The 22,182-nt window shown below is 38.3% G+C and overlaps 1 protein-coding gene and 2 pseudogenes across 1 annotated transcript in view; 2 read left to right on the top strand and 1 right to left on the bottom strand.

Moving 5' to 3' along the window:
- Positions 1–640: 640 nt before the first annotated feature.
- Positions 641–22,182, top strand: part of ZMYM6 (zinc finger MYM-type containing 6) — a 45,647-nt gene continuing 24,105 nt past the window's right edge. The window contains exons 1-5 of the mRNA XM_065886525.1: positions 641–799; positions 14,626–14,710; positions 15,530–15,779; positions 18,924–19,098; positions 19,197–19,388. Of these exons, the coding sequence (XP_065742597.1) occupies positions 707–799; positions 14,626–14,710; positions 15,530–15,779; positions 18,924–19,098; positions 19,197–19,388 (795 nt within the window). The 5' untranslated portion in view covers positions 641–706. The remainder of the gene's footprint in view (positions 800–14,625; positions 14,711–15,529; positions 15,780–18,923; positions 19,099–19,196; positions 19,389–22,182) is intronic.
- Positions 2,554–2,935, bottom strand: LOC136129959 (small ribosomal subunit protein eS12-like; annotated as a pseudogene).
- Positions 11,605–12,016, top strand: LOC136137485 (ribonuclease P protein subunit p20-like; annotated as a pseudogene).

The raw sequence follows: 22,182 nt of genomic DNA, 5'->3' as shown, positions 1-22,182 counted from the left end.
AATGACTAATCTTGTTTACAAGAAGGAGTTTGGGAAGCGGATCTCAGAGGGGCTCATTCATGGGCATGGCCTTCATGAGACCCTGCAGGTGGTCCACTTTAAGTAAGGGCATACCTGTTCATTTGTGGTGGCGACTTGCGCTCTCATCTATCTTTAAGCCGAGAGTTGGGGCCCTTATGGAGGCCTCTAGTGAAGGCTGAGTTAGAGGGGGTGGGGAGTTTGGTGTGCCCCATTTTGAGAAATATAAGCTGAGGTGGGCCTCCAAGTACTAATTCTCATGGACTTAGAAACAGTATTTCTGAGTCCTTTCTTCTAAGAGCTTGGTAACTTTCTCTCACGTGTTGGTCTGCCAGTCTAATTACCTCAGTAACTTTCAACATATAAAAGACCAGAGTATTTGTCTTTAAAGCTATCAGGGAAGTGGGAGCTATTGCTGTAAGACTTCATGTGAAGGCAGCTACCAAAGAAGCAGAAGGCAGGAAGAAAGGAGAAGAGTCATGGCCCCAGAAGAGTTGTTTTTTTTTTCAAATGCTTAGCCCTAAAACCTTGTGCTCAAAACAAAGCTTTTGATATAGATAAACATGGAAAAAAAAAAAAAAGCCTGAGTACCAATCCTTTATGTTGTGTTTTAGGAATCCAACTATCTATCACCAAGAAGAAATCTATTAGTTTTAGACCGGGGAATTCCTTTACCTAAAAAATTAGAATGAAAGAACCTTTGGATGGTGAATGTGGCAAAGCAATGGCACCGCAGCGGGGGCTTCTGGACAAAATTAAAGAAGAACCTGACAATGCTCAAGTAAGCATTTCATATTTATTTTAAAATTTAAAAAATTTCTTCTTTTCTACCTGGTGAATTCAAATTTTTAGTTAGTTTCTGACTTGTAAGGTAACCCAAACTGATTTTTTCCCCATTAGATGAGTAAATCACCTATTCTGCTCTTTGAATGAAAAAAGATCTTGGTAACTCTATTATATTTCTTTTTGTGAGAAGAAAGTAACGTGTATTACCCTTTTTCCATTGGTACCTTTTTAAAAAGTTCTCTTGTATCTGATAGTAGTTTCTATTTATTCTGTAAGTATTTGTGGTCTACTCTATGCCAGGCTCTGGGGATCCAGGAGTGAGCAAAATCAGTTTAGTCCCTTCTTTCATAGAGCTTGCAGGTTAGTAGAGGAGATAGACATTACACAAGTAATCACATGATATATATAATTACAAACTAAGACAAGTGCTGTGGAAGAAAAGCCTGAAATGGGGAATCTGACCTAGTTTTGACTGGGGGCAGGGGGCTAGAGAAGGATTTGTCAGCCAAATTATGAAGAATGAATTGACTAGGTGAAGGCATGGAGGAGAGTGTTCCAGGTAGAGTGATCTGCATACAGGAAAGCTCTGATTTGGGAAGATGCTTGGTTCTTTTGAAGGACTGCAAGACCAGTGGGCCTGGAACAGAAGAGGTGCAAAAATGGTGATGACGATGATAATGATGATCATAATAACAATACTAATAGTGATATTAATATGTCAATATGTAGAGTATATTATATCATAATAACATGATCTTATAAATACTAACTTATTACTGTTAACACTTATATGTACTTAGACTGTGCCAGGCACCATTCTCACAACCATATTATTATCCCCATTTTAGAGATGAGGAAACCAAGTACAAAGAGGTCAAGCAGTTTACCACAGATCACAGCTCATAAATAGCAAAGATTGGATTCAAACCCAGGTATCAGACTTCAGAGCCTATGCTATCCTACTTCTAGGATGAGGCAGTGTAGGTAGTTTGGGGCCAGATTATGCAGAACCTTGTGGACCTTGTTACGAATTTTGGTCTCCTGAGAGCTTTGGGAAGCCATTGTAGGGTTTTACTTGGGAGAATAAGATAAACATGTTTGGAAAGATCATATGGCTACCTTTTAGGGACCCAGATTGGAAATCTGTGGAGATTAGTGTGGAGAGACCAGTTAGTTGTTTTGGCAAAAAATGATTTTTTTTTTCCTTCATGGACAGTTCTTTTGCTTTATACTCTAGTTATTGGCTTCATTGCATAAGCAAATCAATAATATTGAAAATATAAATAATAAAATAAGTAATAGTGATAATACTCTATTTCTCTTATTATCTCAAAGGCAGTGTCATTCCAGGACAGGGATGTCAAGTAGATGTTGTCTTGTTCATCCACTCCACGCCTTCCTAAAATGCTGTGCTGCGAAGGGTTCTGAGGTAGTGTCTACAGGATGTGGGGTGGGGGATGGTGGTATCCATGACACTTATTTTCCCTCCAGATGGTAAATTCTTTCTCTTCTTTTGCCAGAAGTAACCATTTGTTTGTCAAGTTTTGTGGGTTCTACCTTTTAAGAATTTTTTTTACCTTGCCCTTTCCTCCCTGTTTTATTATTTCTCATCTGGACTTTTATAACAGTTTCCTATTCATCGTCATGTCTTCAGTCACATATCTCACCAAAACTCTGTATAGTGATACTCTTTTTTTTTTTTTTTTTTGAGGAACAAGAGCCAAGTTTTTAATTTGATCATTTCTTCTATTAGAAGTACTCCTTAATGACATCCTTGGTCTGAGACTCTTTGCTTAACCACCACACAACTGCAACCATCCGCTTTACAGGGTTTTTCCTGTCTGTCAGTTTTACAGAGGCCTACCCATTCCCCTAGTTTCTTGTTACCATCAACCTTAATTAGGTTGATTTGTCATTCAGCACAAGGGCCTTTACCAACTTGACATAAGCTCATCAGAATTGGATGCAAGCACACAGAGATGGGATTGGCACTTGTCTAAGGCTTTGGCAGCTTCGGAATCCCACATGCTAGGCTGTCCTGGATGAGGGTGGTCTTCAGCACCTCTTGTAAAGCAGTATTAATGTCCATTACACCTCCAGTGGAAATGCTTTCCTCCACCAAGGCGGTGGGTTATGGCCACAGCAATGGGTTATGGGTGGAGCCGAATCTTGAATGCACTGGGGCCTCTACCTCCCATGCAATTCCCCAGCAACAGGGAAAGAGCACTATGGTGCTCTTTATAGATCTGATGACACTGCTCTCTTTAAAGACCCTGTCTCCTCATGCGGGATAAAACATAAACTTTTTCGTGTGGCATCCGAACTATCCATGTTTAGGCCTTTGTTTTCCTCTTCAGTGTCGTCACTCATCCTTCCCACCTTTTCTTTCTTTTTTTTTTAACATCTTTATTGGAGTATAATTGCTTTTCAGTGGTGTGTTAGTTTCTGCTGTATAGCAAAGTGAATCAGCTATACATAAACATATATCCCCATAGCTCCTCCCTCTTGCATCTCCCTCCCATCCTTCCTAACCCACCCCTCTAGGTGGACACAAAGCACCAAGCTGATCTCCCTGTGCTATGTGGCTGCTTCCCGTTAGCTATCTGTTTTACATTTGGTAATGTGTATATGTCAATGCCACTCTCTCACTTCGTCCCAGCTTACCCTTCCCCCTCCCCATGTCCTCAAGTCCATTCTCTATGTCTTTATTCCTGTCCTACCCCTAAGTTCTTCAGAACCTTTTTTTTTTTTTTTTTTTTAGATTCCATATATATGTGTTAGCATATGGTATTTGTTTTTCTCTTTCTGACTTCACTCTGTATGACGGACTCTAGGTCCATCCACCTCACTACAAATAACTCAATTTCGTTTCTTTTTATGGCCGAGTAATATTCCATTGTATATATGTGCCACATCTTCTTTATCCATTCATCTGTTGATGGACACTTAGGTTGCTTCCATGTCCTGGCTATTGTAAATAGAGCTGCAATGAACATTGTGGTACATGACTCTTTTTGAATTATGGTCTACTCAGGGTATATGCCCAATAGTGCTTCCCACCTTTTCTAATCTATGCTCCTGCAAACAATTTGCATTTCACAAGAAGTTATATTCTGTTGATTTTTATTTCCTTGCCTTTGCACATGCCATTTCTTCTGCCTGTGTATCCTAAACTGGATACTTCAGCTTGGCAAAAAGTTCCTCCTCTTTTAAGATATAGTTTAACTGTCACTCAGGTAGAATTAGCCATTCTTTCTCTGTCTTTTTTTTTTTTTTGTCTTTTTTTTAAATCATGTAGTGCTTTTACATTTATTATGGCATCTGGAGGTCAATGAATTTGGTTTCCTGGGTCTGGTCTTATTTGATCTCAATTCCTTGCACAATGACTGGCACATGCTCAGTAATTAAAATAAAAGAGGCTGTGTTTCACAGATGTGGAAACTGAGCCTGAAGGAATAAGTGACTTCACCAAGGTCTCATGGCAAAGCTGGGATACAAAACCAGTTTTTTAAAATTCCAGATCCAATATTTCTTTCATCATACCTTGCCTGTAGTATAAAAATTTAAGAAATATTGTACTGAGTTACTTGAGTATTCTTTCTGTATAAAAATTGTGATAATGAAAATCCGGTTAACAGCTTACATTGTAAATTTAAGTGGATAGGGACCTACTTAGTTCCTTTTGGTTTATATTAATGCTTCAAGGTGAATAGGCTATAATTTTTCATGATTGAGAGTGTGACCTATGGTGGAAAAGCCAATTGAACAAATAGTATGTGCAATTTTTCATGTCATATTTGAATATTGGAAAATAGGAGACAAAAAATTGAAAAGTTGAGTATTTTATGATATACTAAGGGTCTGTTCTGGATATTAAAGCTATAGTTGAGCTCTCATTCAGTAGTTCAGTGACTTTTATTCCTGTTTATATAACCTAAAGCACTTGTTGAACACCATTGTAAGCAGTTTACATGTGACGCTTACAACCCTACGAGTTAAGTATGTTATTATCCCCACCTTACATACAAGGACACAGAGACACAGATGGTAACTTGCTAAACTAAATGTAACACAACTAGTAAATGGGTGAGTTAGCATTTGAACCCAGGCAGTCTGGTTCAAGAGCCCAAACCCTTAACTAGGATGCTAAGCTTTGTTAGTTATTTTGTTTTCAGAGGAGCTACAAAGATGAAAAGATAGGGCCTCTGCTCTCAAGAGAATTGATAGTGTAAGGGGGAATAAAGGTATGGAAATGGGAGAGGTAATTATTTGCTGGGTGACTTCTCCCTGCCAGAAGGTATGCTACGTATGTCTTACCTATTCTCATTTAAACTCTACAAACATAGGAGGGGAGTATCCTTACCCCATTTTACAAAGGAGGGAACTGAGGGAAGGACAGGTTAAGTAACTTACAAACTCAAAGGAAGCATCAGAGCTAGAATAGGAACTTAGTTTTGACTGGCTTCAAGCATATATTCTTTCTGTTGCCTTGTGCCACTTCTATACAGATATAAAATCACAGTATTATGTAATTACTGTAATTTTAAATATTGTGTAAGGTGCATTGGGAGCACAGGGAAAGGATCCCTTATGTCTGTCTAGGGAGGAGAGGAAGGCTTCACAGGGTGGGTAGCGCTTGAGTTATAGCAGTTGATGGAGATCTTCAGACAGAGAAGAGCATGTGCCAAGTCATGGAGGGGTGAGAGAATGCGCTGTGTTTAGTGGTTGAGTATTTCAACAGTAAAGTGGGAGAAGAGAATAGATTTTAGATGTTCAGGTAGAATTGATCCAACTTAGAGACAGCAAATGAAGTATGAGGGTCAAGGAGGATCCAGGAATACTCAAGAGGTTTCTGGCTTCAGTAAGTTGAGTTTGTGACAATACCATTTACTGAGGGGCTAGGAACAGGATTTGGGGGGAAGTAATAAGTATTGGAATCTGTTGTGTTAAGGGGCTCGTGGGACATTCAAGTGGTAGTTTGCACTGGGAGGCATTTGCCCATATGGATGTGGTATTTAGAGATTAGAGAGTTATCTACCTGTAGGTATAGTGTTGCCAGATAAAAATGTAGAATGCTCAGTTAAATTTGATTACCAAATGAACAATGAATATTTTTTCATATAAGTATGTTGCATGCAATGTTTGGGGCTTACTTATACTAAAGAATTATTTGTTGTTTATTTGAAATTCAAATTTAACTGGTCATTTTATATTTTTATTTGCTATATCTGATGACCCTATATAGGTGATAGTTGAAGTCATGAAGGTGGATGAGATTGTTCAGGGAACAAAAGTAGAGAAAAGAGTAGCGCTCAGGATAGAAAGCTGGGAACTAGATTAATTTAGTGCTTCAAAATGGCTTCAAAGTAGTCCCTCAAGCAGCAGACTCATCATTACCTGGGAACTTGTTAGAAACATATATTCTTGGGCCCTGCTCCAGACCTGCTGAATCAGAAATTCTGAGGCTGAAACCCAACACTCTATGTCTTAATAAGACTTTTAGGGGCTTCTGATGCCACTGAATTTGGAACCATTGACTTCAGGGGTGAATATAAGATCAATGAAGGATACTAAGAAATAGTAATGATGAATTGAAGTAATAACATAATCCGAAGACAACCAGTGGAATCATTGGCAGTGTCAGATGTTTCTGAGAAGCCAAGTAAGATAAAACCTAAAATTGTTTGTTGAATTATGCAATAGTGAGATGATTGGTTATCTTAAAACACCTTCAGTTGAAGCAGTAGCCTGATTGCATTGTGTTCAGGAGGGAGTCAAAGTGAGGAAGTAGAGAAAGAATGGAATACTTTTTCTCTAAGTTCGGTTGTAAAGAGAGAGAGAAGAGAGGGCAGTAGTTCCTTAGGGAATAGGTTCCTTGTAAGCCGAAGGGAAGAAACCTATATGGAGGTTGTGAAAGGAACAAAGGCAAGAATGACTGAGACTGTCTTGAGGATCTCCACATTTGCTGCCCATGCTGAACTTTTGCTGAACTCTCTAACATAAAACTGCTGAATAGTTGCTGAGTTGCCAAAAGGAAAGAACAATGCTGAGAACTGGACTCTTTCTGGACTAAGGAAACCATACCTTTCCCTAGTAATGGATGAGACGTGCTTGATAACCCAATCGTCTGAACAGAACAGTTTTATCGTCCAATCCAAATGCTTGGTAAACAGCTTGTGTAAGCTTGTGTGAGCTTCTTCCTTTTCCCCATAAAAACCTCTACCCATTTTCCTCCACTGGGACACTATTCTGGGTTCTTCCAGAATCTGTGATCCCTGAATTACAATTCTAAGAACCTAAATAAACTACTTTTTTGCCTCTTTACAGTTCATGCTGCTTTTAGTTGACAAGGTAGAGAGAGGCTGAGGATACACAAAGACAGTATGAAGTGCTGTAAGAAGGGAGAGGGAAAGAGATCCTGAACATAAGCGCTGTTTTAGTCATGACTGAGAAGGTTGCCTTTTCCTGTAAGGTTCAAGGACAGTTTGCTGATCAATTTGTAGGCATGGTGGAGGGGGGGGAATTAGAATGTTGCAGGAATTCTTACTTAGCTGCTTCTATTTTCTTGGTGAAATAGAAACATTACTGAGCAGGAAGTATGTGGGGTTGGGACTTATGAGTGATGGAGGTGTGGAACAGTTACTTTATGAAGTAAAAGAAACTGACTAGGGAAATGTAACAGGCATATTAGAAAAATACTAGAGATTGAATTGATGGTAAGACAATTTTTTATTGGGTCTTAAGTGTTCTTTTTGGTAAGTTGAAGGAGGTGTATATAGGTACTTTTAACTTCCTCCTCTTTTTGCAAGTGCCAATAAGTAAATATTGTTATTTGAGTATAATGTTTAAGAGCATTTGAATTGAATGAACTTGAATGTCCACTTTGAATTGAATTAACTTAGATTCATTCATTCAACAAATATTTATTCAGTGTCATAATTATGAAAAGAGTAAGAGCTAGCATTTTTGTTCTTTTTTTTTTTTTTAAACATCTTTATTTGGGTATAATTGCTTTACAATGGTGTGTTAGTTTCTGCTTTATAACAAAGTGAATCAGCTATTCATATACATATGTTCCCATATGTCTTCCCTCTTGCGTCTTCCTCCCTCCCACTCTCCCCATCCCACCCCTCCAGGCTGTCACAAAGCACCGAGCTAATATCCCTGTGCCTTGCGGCTGCTTCCCCCTAGCTATCTACCTTACTACGTTTGTTAGTGTGTATATGTCCATGCCTCTCTCTCGCCCTGTCAAAACTCACCCTTCCCCCTCCTCATATCCTCAAGTCCGTTCTCCAGCAGGTCTGCGTCTTTATTCCTGTCTTACCCCTAGGTTCTTCATGACATTTTTTTCCCTTAAATTCCATATATATGTGTTAGCATACGGTATTTGTCTTTTTCTTTCTGACTTACTTCACTCTGTATGACAGACTCTAGGTCTATCCATCTCATTACAAATAGCTCAACTTCATTTCTTTTTAAGGCTGAGTAATATTCCATTGTGTATATGTGCCACATCTTCTTTATCCATTCATCCGATGATGGGCGCTTAGGTTGTTTCCATCTCCGGGCTATTGTAAATAGAGCTGCAATGAACATTTTGGTACATGACTCTTTTTTTTTTTTTTTTTTAACATCTTTATTGGGGTATAATTGCTTTACAATGGTGTGTTAGTTTCTGATTTATAACAAAGTGAATCAGCTATACATATACATGTGCTCCCATGTGTCTTCCCTCTTGCATCTCCCTCCCTCCCACTCTCCCCCTCCCACCCCTCCAGGCTGTCCCAAAGCCCCGAGCTAATATCCCTGTGCCTTGCGGCTGCTTCCCCCTAGCTATCTACCTTACTACGTTTGTTAGTGTGCATATGTCCACGACTCTCTCTCGCCCTGTCAAAACTCACCCTTCCCCCTCCCCATATCCCCAAGTCCGTTCTCCAGTAGGTCTGCGCCTCTATTCCTGTCCTATCCCTAGGTTCTTCATGACATTTTTTCCCCTTAAATTCCATATATATGTGCCAGCATACGGTATTTGTCTTTGTCTTTCTGACTTACTTCACTCTGTATGACAGACTCTAGGTCTATCCATCTCATTACAAATATCTCAATTTCATTTCTTTTTAAGGCTGAGTAATATTCCATTGTGTATATGTGCCACATCTCCTTTATCCATTCGTCCGATGATGGGCGCTTAGGTTCTTTCCATCTCCGGGCTATTGTAAATAGAGCTGCAATGAACATTTTGGTACATGACTCTTTTTGAATTTTGGTTTTCTCAGGGTATATGCCCAGTAGTGGGATTGCTGGGTCATATGGTAATTCTATTTGTAGTTTTTTAAGGAACCTCCATACTGTTCTCCATAGTGGCTGAACCAATTCACATTCCCACCAGCAGTGCAAGAGTGTCCCCTTTTCTCCACACCCTCTCCAGCATTTATTGTTTCTAGATTTTTTGATGATGGCCATTCTGACTGGTGTGAGATGATATCTCATTGTAGTTTTTTTTTTTTTTTTTTTTTGTGGTACGCGGGCCTCTCACTGTTGTGGCCTCTCCCGCTGCGGAGCACAGGCTCGGGACGCGCAGGCTCAGCGGCCATGGCTCACGGGCCCAGCCGCTCCGCGGCATGTGGGATCCTCCCGGACCGGGGCACGAACCCGTGTCCCCTGCGTCGGCAGGCGGACTCTCAACCACTGCGCCACCAGGGAAGCCCCTCATTGTAGTTTTGATTTGCATTTCTCTAATGATTAATGATGTTGAGCATTCTTTCATGTGTTTGTTGGCATTCTGTATATCTTCTTTGGAGAAATGTCTGTTTAGGTCTTCTGCCCATTTTTGGATGGGGTTGTTTGTTTTTTTTGTTATTGAGCTGCATGAGCTGCTTGTAAATTTTGGAGATTAATCCTTTGTCAGTTGCTTCATTTGCAAATGTTTTCTCCCATTCTGAGGGTTGTCTTTTGGTCTTGTTTATGGTTTCCTTTGCTGTGCAAAAGCTTTGAAGTTTCATTAGGTCCCATTTGTTTATTTTTGTTTTTATTTCCATTACTCTAGGAGGTGGGTCAGAAAGGATCTTGCTGTGATTTATGTCATAGAGTGTTCTTCCTATGTTTTCCTCTAAGAGTTTGATAGTTTCTGGCCTTACATTTAGGTCTTTAATCCATTTTGAGCTTATTTTTGTGTATGGTGTTAGGGAGTGATCTAATCTCATACTTTTACATGTACCTGTCCAGTTTTCCCAGCACCATTTATTGAAGAGGCTGTCCTTTCTCCACTGTACATTCCTGCCTCCTTTATCAAAGATAAGGTGTCCATATGTGTGTGGGTTTATCTCTGGGCTTTCTATCCTGTTCCACTGATCTATCTTTCTGTTTTTGTGCCAGTACCATACTGTCTTGATTACTGTTGCTTTGTAGTATAGTCTGAAGTCAGGGAGCCTGATTCCTCCAGCTCCTTTTTTCGTTCTCAAGATTGCTTTGGCTATTCGGGGTCTTTTGTGTTTCCATACAAATTGCGAAATTTTTTGTTCTAGTTCTGTGAAAAATGCCAGTGGTAGTTTGATAGGGATTGCATTGAATCTGTAGATTGCTTTGGGTAGTAGAGTCTTTTTCACAATGTTGATTCTTCCCATCCAAGAACATGGTATATCTCTCCATCTATTTGTATCATCTTTAATTTCTTTCATCAGTGTCTTATAATTTTCTGCATACAGGTCTTTCGTCTCCTTAGGTAGGTTTATTCCTAGATATTTTATTCTTTTTGTTGCAGTGGTAAATGGGAGTGTTTTCTTGATTTCACTTTCAGATTTTTCATCATTAGTATATAGGAATGCCAGAGATTTCTGTGCATTAATTTTGTATCCTGCTCCTTTACCAAATTCATTGATTAGCTCTAGTAGTTTTCTGGTAGCATCTTTAGGATTCTCTACGTATAGTATCATGTCATCTGCAAACAGTGACAGCTTTACTTCTTCTTTTCCGATTTGGATTCCTTTTATTTCCTTTTGTTCTCTGATTGCTGTGGCTAAAACTTCCAAAACTATGTTGAATAAGAGTGGTGAGAGTGGGCAACCTTGTCTTCTTCCTGATCTTAGTGGAAATGCTTTCAGTTTTTCACCATTGAGGATGATGTTTGCTGTGGGCTTGTCATATATGGCCTTTATTATGTTGAGGAAAGTTCCCTCTATGCCTACTTTCTGGAGGGTTTTTATCATAAATGGATGTTGAATTTTGTCGAAAGCTTTCTCTGCATCTATTGAGATGATCATATGGTTTTTCTCCTTCAATTTGTTAATATGGTTTATCACATTGATAGATTTGCGTATATTGAAGAATCCTTGCATTCCTGGAATAAACCCCACTTGATCATGGTGTATGATCCTTTTAATGTGCTGTTGGATTCTGTTTGCTAGTATTTTGTTGAGGATTTTTGCATCTATGTTCATCAGTGGCATTTTTGTTCTTAAATCATGTTTAACTTCTGGCTAACTGTAAGGCATCACACTACATACTTTATTTGTATTAAATCATTTATCCCCCATAAATCTAGTCCAGTGGGTTAGATAATATTATCTTTATAGATAAGGAAGTTGAAACTGAGAAAGATTAAATAACTTGTTTAAGAACCGGGATCGCTAGTGTTCTGACATTCCTGCGGCATACCCCTTTCCTTTTCTCTCCTTCTTGGGGCCTTGGGATCTTGGGCAGCATTCTGTATTCTGGCTGGTTGGCGCAATGCTTGAGTGGCCTGGCAGGGGAGTGGGCCACATGCGCGTGGAGGACACTGTGGACCGGAGGGAGGCACACAGCATGGCTGAAAATCGAGAGCCCTGCGGGGCCGTCGAGGCTGAGCTGGATACGGTTTAGTACACCCCGTGGAAGCGGCTTCCCCACTGCCTGCACCGGAAGCCCAATGACATTTCTGTCAACATGAAGACTGACGTTAAGGCCCAGCTGGCCCACTGCCAGAAACTGCTGGACGGACTGGCATGGGGTCAGAACTCATGCTCTGAGATCTACATGCACTGGCCATCAACTGCACCATCAACATTGCCCTACAGCTTCAGGCTGGCAGCTTCAGGTCCCTGCAGGTGGTGCCAGTACCTCCACTGTGGAGCTTGTCGTTGAGCTGGAACCAGAGACTTACACGTGAGTGCTGCTGACCCAGATCTACAACAACTCAGCCATCCACATCTGTGTCTTCAGGATCGCACCCAAGTAATTGAAATGAGGCTGTCCTGTCTTATCCACCCACCGCATACAGCTAGGCTCAGATGTGGCTCTACTGAGTACTGTCATGGACCTTCTACCAGAGGCATGTAGGAAAAAGCCTGTCCTCCTTGTAGCCCTGAGGACTATGAATTCAGAGGGCGAATATTGTTTTTTGTTGGGCCCAAGCAGTGGGTCTTTCTGAATCTTTGTTTTCTCTAACCATTGTCCTATACAGTCAAATGTATCAAGTTGTGTTGGTGCCCGGCCACGCCACTGCAAAAAAAAAAAAAAAAAAGAACCAGGATCACACCTGTTTCTGTCTGCTCCCGGAATCCATAGTCTTCTTTGTTATGTTGACTGTGCTGGGTGTTGAATGTACAGAGGTGGAAAAACAGATATGGTCCCTGTCCCTAGTGGACATGGTCCTTTTGGTCTAGTGTATGTGTGGGGGAGGAGGAGGGGTGTTAGACATTAAACAGATTATCACCCAAATAAATATGATATGATGTGTTATGACAAGTGCTGTGAGTGAAAGGAGATGGGAGAAGCTACAACAGGGGAACTTAATTTCCATTGGGGACCAGGGTTTGAATTCATTATAGTAATTATGTTATATTGTATTTGTACATTTAGGAGGGAGACAGCATGGATTTTGAAACAGAGAGACCTGGGTTTGATTCCCATCTGTGCACTTAGTATCTTTGTGACCTTGGACAAGTTGATGAACATCTCTAAGCCTCACTTTCCTCATCCATAAAGAAGGTTCAATAATTCTTACCTTACAGGCAGCAGTTTGTTTGGTGCCATAATGTACATCATGGGAAGTGGTAAATTAATGCAGTGGTTCTTAATCTTTGGCATTTAATATTCCAAAGAAATTCCAAAGTAACTTTGGGAACTGATACATTTGTCATTTATTTTGCTAAGTACAGGGAGATTAAAAATACAACTACCATTTATTATCACCATTGTTTCAAAAAACTTTGAGGGCGGGCTTCCCTGGTGGCGCAGTGGTTGAGAGTCCACCTGCCGATGCAGGGGACACGGGTTTGTGCCCCGGTCCGGGAAGATCCCACATGCCGCAGAGCGGCTAGGCCCGTGAGCCATGGCCGCTGAGCCTGCGCATCTGGAGCCTGTGCTCCGCAACGGGAGAGGCCACAACAGTGAGAGGCCCGCGTACCGCAAAAAAAAAAAAGCAAAAAAACTTTGAGGGCTTTCCTGGTGGCGCAGTGGTTAAGAATCCGCCGGCCAGTGCAGGCCACACAGGTTCGAGCCCTGGTCCGGGAAGATCCCACATGCCATGAAGCAGCTAAGCCCATGCACCACAATTACTGAAGCCCACATGCCACAACTACTGAGCCCATGCACCACAACTACAGAGCCCGCAAGCCACAACTACTGAAGCCCACGCGCCTAGAGCCCGTGCTCTGTAACGAGTAGCCACCGCAATGAGAAGCCTGCGCACTGCAACGAAGAGTAGCTTCCACTCGCCACAACTAGAGAAAGCCTGCGCACAGCAACGAAGGCCCAACGCAGTCACAAATAAATAAAATACTATAACTAAAAAAAAAAGAACACTGTCATTTAAAAAAATAAATAAACTTTACTTGAAATACGTAAGGCTGTTTTAACAATCCCTCCCCCCCCCCCCCCCCCCCCCCCCCCGCCGCTCCAAAATGTAGGGTAGTTCTGATCTCAGAATAAAGGGCACTCTTTTTTTAAGTTAGGTATATGTATTTTTATTTCTTTCATGATTACGTGTTATTTTAAAGCATTTTGAAGAATACAGTAAAGATAAACCTGATTTAGGCTGTGTTGATTTTTTGTGTAATGAGCAGATTGCATTGAAACTCGTGTCTTCTGACATTAAGAGATATGCCACTTGCAAATCTGTTGGCTAAAATTACTAATTTGATCCAAACTCTAAATCATTCAGATTTAATTTCATTTATTGCTCCGTTGTAAACACCGCCTATAAAAGGGGTAGTGCTCAGCATTGAAATAGCTGTGTATTACTCCCATATAACAAGATTACATTTGAGAAGTAGATATAACTATCATAAAAGATTCTTCAGTTCTAAAGATCCTTTTTGTAAAGATTAAATCTAGGGCTTCCCTGGTGGTGCAGTGGTTAAGAATCCGCCTGCTAATGCAGGGCACACAGGTTTGAGCCCTGGTCTGGGAAGATCACACATGCTGCGGAGCAGCTAAGCCTGTGCGCCACAACTGCTGAGCCTGTGCTCTACAGCCCGCGAGCCACAACTACTGAGCCTGTGTGCTACAACTACTGAAGCCTGTGCACCTAGAGCCCGTGCTCTGCAACAAGAGAAGCCATCTCAATGAGAAGCCTGCCCACCGCAACGAAGAGTAGCCCACGCTCGCCGCAACTAGAAAAAGCCCGCACGCAGCAACGAAGACCCAACGCAGCCAAAAAAAAAAGAAAGAAAAAGATTAAATCTAGTCTAATAACTTGTAAATTTTGACTTTTGAGGTATTTGAAGGCGATTATGACTATAATGTAGAAGAGATGAATATGACAGTTATTTTTTTGTTTGAATTTCTAGTTTCCTTAGTACTAACACTGTATTCATTTCTCTCTCTCTTCTTTTTTTCTTTAAGGAATATGTATGTGCTTCAAAGCCAAAAACTCAAGAAAGTGAACTGAAAATTAGTGCTGTCTTTTCAGTCAGTGACAGTCCTCTTGGTAAGAAACAGAACTGTAAGTTAGTTAGAATCAGTATTTGTTATATTCTGACCAGTAGAATTGAGGGAAAGTACCTCATGTAAGTCTTTTTCTTCCTTTAGACAAAGCAGTGCTTTTCAAACTGGCTAGCTGGTCTTGACCAGTATTTTAAAAAGTGGAATATAATTACAGTTGGTCCTTGAACAACATGGGTTTGAACTACGCAGTTCCACTTACAGGTGATTTTTTTCAATAAATATAGTACCTGTATTTTTATTCTACAGATCTGTAAATTAACTAAGTGTGGGGACATTTTTATGTTCTATTGGAGATCACAATATGTGGAATCAGAAGAACTAGGGTTTGAGTCCTGATTCTATCCAGACTGTTTCAGCTTCCTGCCCTTGGATGAGTCATTTATCAATTCTTTAGTTTTTGAGACAGAGATAGCAGGACACGGATTTTTGACTGCGTGGGGTCGGTGCCCCTAACCTCTGAGTTGTTTAAGGGTCAACTGTATATCAGAGTGTGGTGCATATAGTAAGGAAGCATATTATTTCATGAAACTACTGTTTCAGTTATTAAATTTTATATACATATACACACACATTCACATACAGATGTATGTGTGTGTCTCTTGGGTTATAATGTGAAATGTAGTTCTAACTATGTGTCATGGTTAAAAAGTTTGAAGCTGCCTGTTTTAGAGTGGTTATTGCCTCAATATTGGATTTCAAGACTGAGGGAATTTGTCCTAAAAAATAAGAGAATGTATATATGTTCATGTTGATGTGAAAACAGTTTTTGTTGTTGTTGTTTTTTCTTATTTTGTTTTTATAGCACAACAGTTGACCCCAGGCTTTCAGCTCTCTCTTGCATCATCTGGCCCAAATATATCGCTTCCTTCAGTTCCAGCCGTAGCTATTCAGGTTTTTTGTTCTGGTTGCAAAAAAATGCTTTATAAGGGGCAAACTGCATTTCATAAGACAGGATCTACTCAGCTCTTTTGCTCCACAAGGTGCATCATCGGATATTCTTCACCTGTCTGCCTACCACCTCCTCCCAAGAAAACCTGTGCAAACTGCTCAAAGTATGAAATTCTTAATTATATCCCTTACTTTTTAAGTGTTTTTAGTTCAAATATGCTATTGCTATTTTAAATCTCTTTAGCTCATTTCCCTGGAAATACTTTTTAGCTAATTGAGAAGTTTGCAAATTCTGAAGTTTTGTAAAGTTAAATAAGTGACTTGATGTAAAAAAGTATTGTTTAGACCAGTTTTCCTATCTCTTTCAATTAGAAAGAAATAAATTATTTGTGAGAAACTATAGGACCACTCCTATATTGTGCGTCTACTGTAATTGCAGACAACAATATTCAAAATTGTTATCTTGAATGTTATTGAAGTATAGAATGAAATAATATCACCCGTATAATAGTATATGAAAGTTATTTAATTCTTTAGAAGGTAAATGGCCACAAAAATAATGCATTTATTCCTGAAAAGTCCTTGTGAGCTTTTGTTGGGGGTCATTGTTACTTTATAATAATGCATAGATGCAGAGAGAGGAAGAAATAGCAATGAAGTTATATAAACTTCTTTCTCTACCTCAGTAAGTTTGAAGAATTTGGCACGTTTTACCTATTTGTGTGGTAGTGCAATTCTAGGAATACAGTGTGTTGTCAGTAGTCACTAATGTAGCACAAGGAAAGTTAAGAGCTTGGTTTTAGATTGTAGCTCTATCACTTACCAGCTATATGACCTTGGGCCAGATATTTAACCTTTCTAAGCCTTAGTTTCTTCATTGGTAAATAGTATCTACTTCCTCAGGTTTTAATGAGACAGTGTTGGCACAGGACCTAGCACATAGCAAATGCTTAATAAGTGGGATCCTATTATTTTTAATAATAAATTTGGTATTATGTATATTTAACATATAATTTATAGGCCTCTATTTTGTCTTTGGCGATATATGATAGTTTCTTTATCTGCTTGGTGTGTTGGCCTTAGGTATCTAAAAGTAGATCCTGTTAAAATGGAAATCCCCAACTAAAAGGAAAGAGGCATTTTAAAACATTTTACTTAAATATTCAAATTTAGTTTTGTTCCAAAATGCCCCTCTAATACCTTACTTTAACTCTTTTATGTCATTCTCATGAAACTGATCTGGAAGAGTAAATTTAGTTTTTTGTTTTTAGATATTCAATCTCAGCATATCAAATATCAAAAGGAAATTAATTAAATTTTAAAGAACATAACACCGCCTATACATCCAAATACATGTTCTCTTAAAAGTAGAGACTCTTGTCATTGGCTTTTTACCACAATGCTGTTGTTATTCAAAATTTTTTTTTTTGTCTCTTGATTTTGCATTGCCTTCAGAGGCTGTGAAACATTCCTTTAGACTAAGTTAGGTGATAAATCTATCTTTCAAGCTGGGGTTTGATTTTTGCACGTTGCCAAAAGTTACTTGATGTCTTACCAGCTGACTACTGTAGATGATTAAACTGAGTCATACTGTTAAAATGGTCTCTGAATATAAAATTAAAAAGTTGTGCTTAGAGTTCTTATAAACTAAAAGAGAAATTAGAAAAAATGTTTGAGCCATGTTGTTGGGAGAGGTATGGTTTCTCTAAGGTGAATGTTAAGATGTAACATATATTTGGATGTATAAAGTTTAGAATGCATTTATATTTATGTGCACAGATTTTCATTAAAAAGTCATTCTCATTGGTTTACTTATATATACATAGCACTGGCAGATTTACATTATTAAATAAAATTCTTAATTGCTTTGATTTTAGTAGAAAAATTACTTTTCAAAATTAATACTTCATCTGCATGTAGGCATATCCACTTGGTTTCCAAGATTCACTGTCATATTAGTAAGGCTAGGTGAGTTTTAGAACATTAAGGTAGTGCTCTATTGCTGTTTTTTTATATTTTTAATTTTTTTTTATTTTGGCCGTGTGGTGCGGCATGCAGGATCTTAGCATGCGGGATCTTAGTTCCCTGGCCAGGGATCAAACCTGAGCCCCCTGCATTGGGAGCACGGAGTCTTAACCACTGGCCCACCAGGGAAGTCCCTGTTGCTGTTGTTATTCTTTTGTAGTTTACCATGGAGTTCTGTATAATAAAGGTACAGGATGGAAGGCAGAATAGTGGAATGATGAAGTCCATGGACTGTAGAATCAGACCGCCTTGATTTGTATTCTGGCTTCACTGCTTACCAGCTGAATGGCTTTGGCAAGTCATTATTTAACCTTTCTGATTTGGTGTCCTAATAATACTTACCTTACAGAGTTTTTTTGATAATTAAATTGGATAATTTGAGTAAAGAGACCAATGTGTGGCACATAGAAATTACCCAGTACATTATTGTAGTACATAATATTATTGCCATTAATTTTCTTTACTGTGTGGTCATTAATTAGAAACTAGTGTTTCTAATTAATGACTGTTTCCTTCAGTTTTTATACTTGTCAGAAGAATGGCAATAACTTAGTCTCTGTTTTTACTGGCAGTGCTTATTGTAACAATTAGCTCTTACAGAATAACTCTACAAGTCTCATAGAACAACTCAGTTATTTGTATTCTTTTTGTTTCATTCTTGTTTCCATCTGTCCTTTGATACCAAGCCTTAATAGCGCTTTTGTCTGTCATTTGTTTCTTTGGTCTCTTCAGTTATAGTGAAGATTTATATACCATGCTAATTTTTAATGCTAATCTTTGGTAGTTCATCTGTTTCCCAAATCTTACATTTAAATAAAAAGTTTTTTCATTCCTTATTTCATTCATGTTTCTGCTCTTGGCAGCTACTGGCTAGTAAGAGGACAAGTGTTTTGTGGTCTGGAGTTGTGGGATGGCCACTTGTTCTGTTGGCTCCAGTGGATGAAAGTTGGTTGGAGCTGGAAGCTTCAATGTTTTTTTCATGAGCATCTGGCTAGATATATTTTAAATGTAGCTCTCCTTCAACACATCTATGAATTCAGTATTATAAACTCCGTTTTATACATGAGGAAATTGAGACAGTAATTGCCTCACTCATTGTCACTCAGATGATAAGTAATAGAACTAATCATCAAACCCAGTTTTCCAGATGCCTTTTCCAGGCCTACCCATTTACTACTATACAATAGCTGCCCTTACTAAATGTAGTTATTTTAGCTCACAAAGAGGAAGAAATTACAATTACGAAGAACACATTTCATTTTGCCTTTGTTATTTATTTTTAGAGACATTTTAAATCCAAAGGATGTGATCACAACCCGATTTGAAAATTCCTCTCCTAGCAAAGATTTCTGCAGCCAATCATGCCTTTCTTCTTATGAGCTAAAGAAAAAACCTGTTGTTACCATATATACCAATAGCATTTCAACTAGGTGCAGTATGTGTCAGAAGAATGCTGATGTAAGTTGAATTTCACCTTTATTGGGATTCTCTTCACAGATTAGATGTTTTTAACCGGCTTTGCTTATTTTGTATCTGTATGTGTTTTTATTTCCTAGATTCGATTTGAAGTTAAATATCAAAATGTGGTACATGGTCTTTGTAGTGATGCCTGTTTTTCAAAATTTCATTCTACCAACAACCTTACCATGAACTGTTGTGAGAACTGTGGAAGCTATTGCTATAGTAGCTCTGGTCCTTGCCAGTCCCAGAAGGTTTTTAGTTCAACAAGTATCACAGCATATAAACAGGTATGAGTATCAGTCTGTCGTGTACAGTTGGGCTTACCCCTTCTGAGATGGCTGCACAGGGATGAAGTGCAGAGTAAAAGAGTGAGCTCTTACCATCAGTTGATCTTGGTGTGTGATTTCCCCTCCTGAAAAATGGTATAGATTCTGATGCTGTAAGGGTTGATTTGACAGTGAGATGATATAGGTGAACTAGGTCATTTTTTAGGGTTTCCTTCATGGCCAAGAATTCACAAATATAATTTCATGATTTGCTATGAGTCTGAAATATTCTGTGACATATTGATAGTGAAGAAAACCCCATATTATTGTGAATAAACTATGACCAAGAGTTAAAAGATGATACAATCAGCAAATATAAAACATCTTTTTCCTTTTAGAAAAAATATATTTTAAACGTGTTTTGGAAAGAATTGTAATTATTCTGGCAACATTGCCTTATTAGAATACTGTAGCTTTTTTGTTTTCTTTTTTCTATTTTCCAACTGCCTTTTTAAAATTTTAGCTAATTTTTATTTATTAGTTTTGTTACTAAATATATTAATTTGTGTCAGTTTAATTATTGCTGAATAATATGGGGTCTTTAAAAAGTTATTTTTTAAAAAGGTATAAATGATAATTAAAAGTTTTTTTCAATTAGGATGTTTGGTTTATTTTTAATTCCTTTGAGCAGTTGGTAATAGATGTTCATCTTTGGAAAGTATCTCTTTTCTAGAAACTTAGCCACTTTTTGCAGTCTGGCTACTACTTTCACAAGAATAAAATCCATGTTTTATATATATGTGTGTGTGTGTATATATACATATATATATGTATTCCAAAAATCATTTCCATTCTTGATTTTGTTACTGGTATTATACCCTATCAACTGCATGAATGATGTTCGTCTTTTACCAGGAAGATTATGTATTGTGACTTTGCAATTTATATTTTCCTACCTTTTACTTCCCTATTTAATTCATTACTAAAAGGCCTTATATTGTGTCAGTGACAGGGTAGCAGTTAGGAGCTTGGACTTAGGAGCCAGATGAAGTAAGTTTAGTGTCCTACTTTATTGTTTATTTGTTAATTTAAAGTTTGTTTAATTTTTTAAAAAAAATATATAATTTTTTTAAAGTATCTCACTATGTTATTGAAAGGGTTTTATGGTATAGTGTATATAAATTGCTTAGTGTGAGGCCTGCTCATGGTGAGCACTCAGTAAGTAATAACATTGGTAATTTATATAAATGGTAGCATTATCATTGTTGTTGTTTCTTAAAACATGAATAACCTTACAGGCAAATTTTATTATGAAACTCAGCTTGAACTACAGGTAGTTCTGTAGAATCTCCTAATATACATTAAACATCTTTTCTATCTCCTGATAAAGAGTCTTCCTAGTTAAGTAACCTTCAAGGTGGTAGACTCTATCCTAGATTGATGTCCAAGTCTGTCCTGAGGGTGGTCCTTCGGTTCATGGATTACTTGGTCCTCTCTATTTGTGATGAGAGAAGTATGTTGTGACTAATTAGTTATTACTTTTAATGTGTTTTGTTGTTGCTAATATAGATGAGTAGTTACTAATTTTTTTCAGTTTACATTTTACAGGTATACCTCAGAAATATTGTGGGTTTGGTTCTAGACCACTGCGATAAAGCAAGATTATATGTATCAATTCTTATATACACATACACACGAATATAATTTATATATATACATATATATATAATTGATATATATTCTTGGTTGAAAGAGGTATGTTTCAGGTCTGTGTGGGTCCTTTCAAAAAGTAAAGAGCTAATCCTTAAATAATTCTAAAATAGTGTTTATAGACATTTCATCAGTTAAGAGTTTTAGAGACTTGTGATTGAGTTCATCCAGTTTCTGTAGCTAGGAAAGCAGCTTACTAGATAACTAACTTAGATAGATTATGTCTTTTCTTCACCTTTAGAAAGAGAGGGCGTTTATAGACATACCTCAGAGATACTGCATGTTCAGTTACAGACCACCACAATAAAGCAAATAATGCAATAAAGTGACACACAAATTTTTGGTTTCCCAGTGCATATAACAGTTATGTTTACACTATACTGTAGTCTGTGAAGTGTGCGATAACATTGTCTTAAAAAAACAATGTGCATACCTTAATTTAAAAATGCTTTATTGCTTAAAAATGCTAACATTCCTCTGAGCCTTCAGCGAGTTGTAATCTTTTTGCTGGTGGAGGGTTTTGCCTCGATGTTGATGACTGCCAACTGCTCAGGGTGGTGATTACTGAAGGCTGGGGTGGCTGGGGCAGTTTCTTAAAATAAGACAAGTTTGCTGCATGGATTGACTCTTCCTTTCATAAACGATTTCTCTGTGGTATGCAGAGCTGTTTGATAGCATTTGAACCTCAGTAGAACTTCTTTCAGAATGGGAATCAATCCTGTCAAACCCTGTTGCTGCTTTATCAACTAAATTTATGTAATATTCTAAATCCTTTGTTGTCATTTCAACAGTCATCTTCACCAGGAGTAGATTCCATCTCAAGACACCACTTGTTTTTGCTCAGCCGTAAGAAGCAACTCCTTGTTCATTAAAGTTTTGTCCTGAGATTGTGGAAATTGAGTCACATCGTTCGGGCTTCACCTCTAATTCCTGTCCTCTTGCTATTTCCACCAACCTGCAGTTACTTTATTCACTGACGTCTTAAACCCCTCAAAGTCATCCATGAAAGTTGGAGTCAACTTCTTCTAAACTCCTGTTAATGTAGATATTTTGACCTCTTCCCATGAATCACTTATGCTTTTAATGTCGTCTAGAATGGTGAATC

This window comes from Phocoena phocoena, chromosome 1 (assembly GCF_963924675.1).
Source record: "Phocoena phocoena chromosome 1, mPhoPho1.1, whole genome shotgun sequence".
In the NCBI taxonomy this organism is placed as follows: Eukaryota; Metazoa; Chordata; class Mammalia; order Artiodactyla; family Phocoenidae; genus Phocoena; species Phocoena phocoena.
Note: the sequence above shows the minus strand (reverse complement) of the source record. Positions and strands in the feature narration are given on the sequence as shown.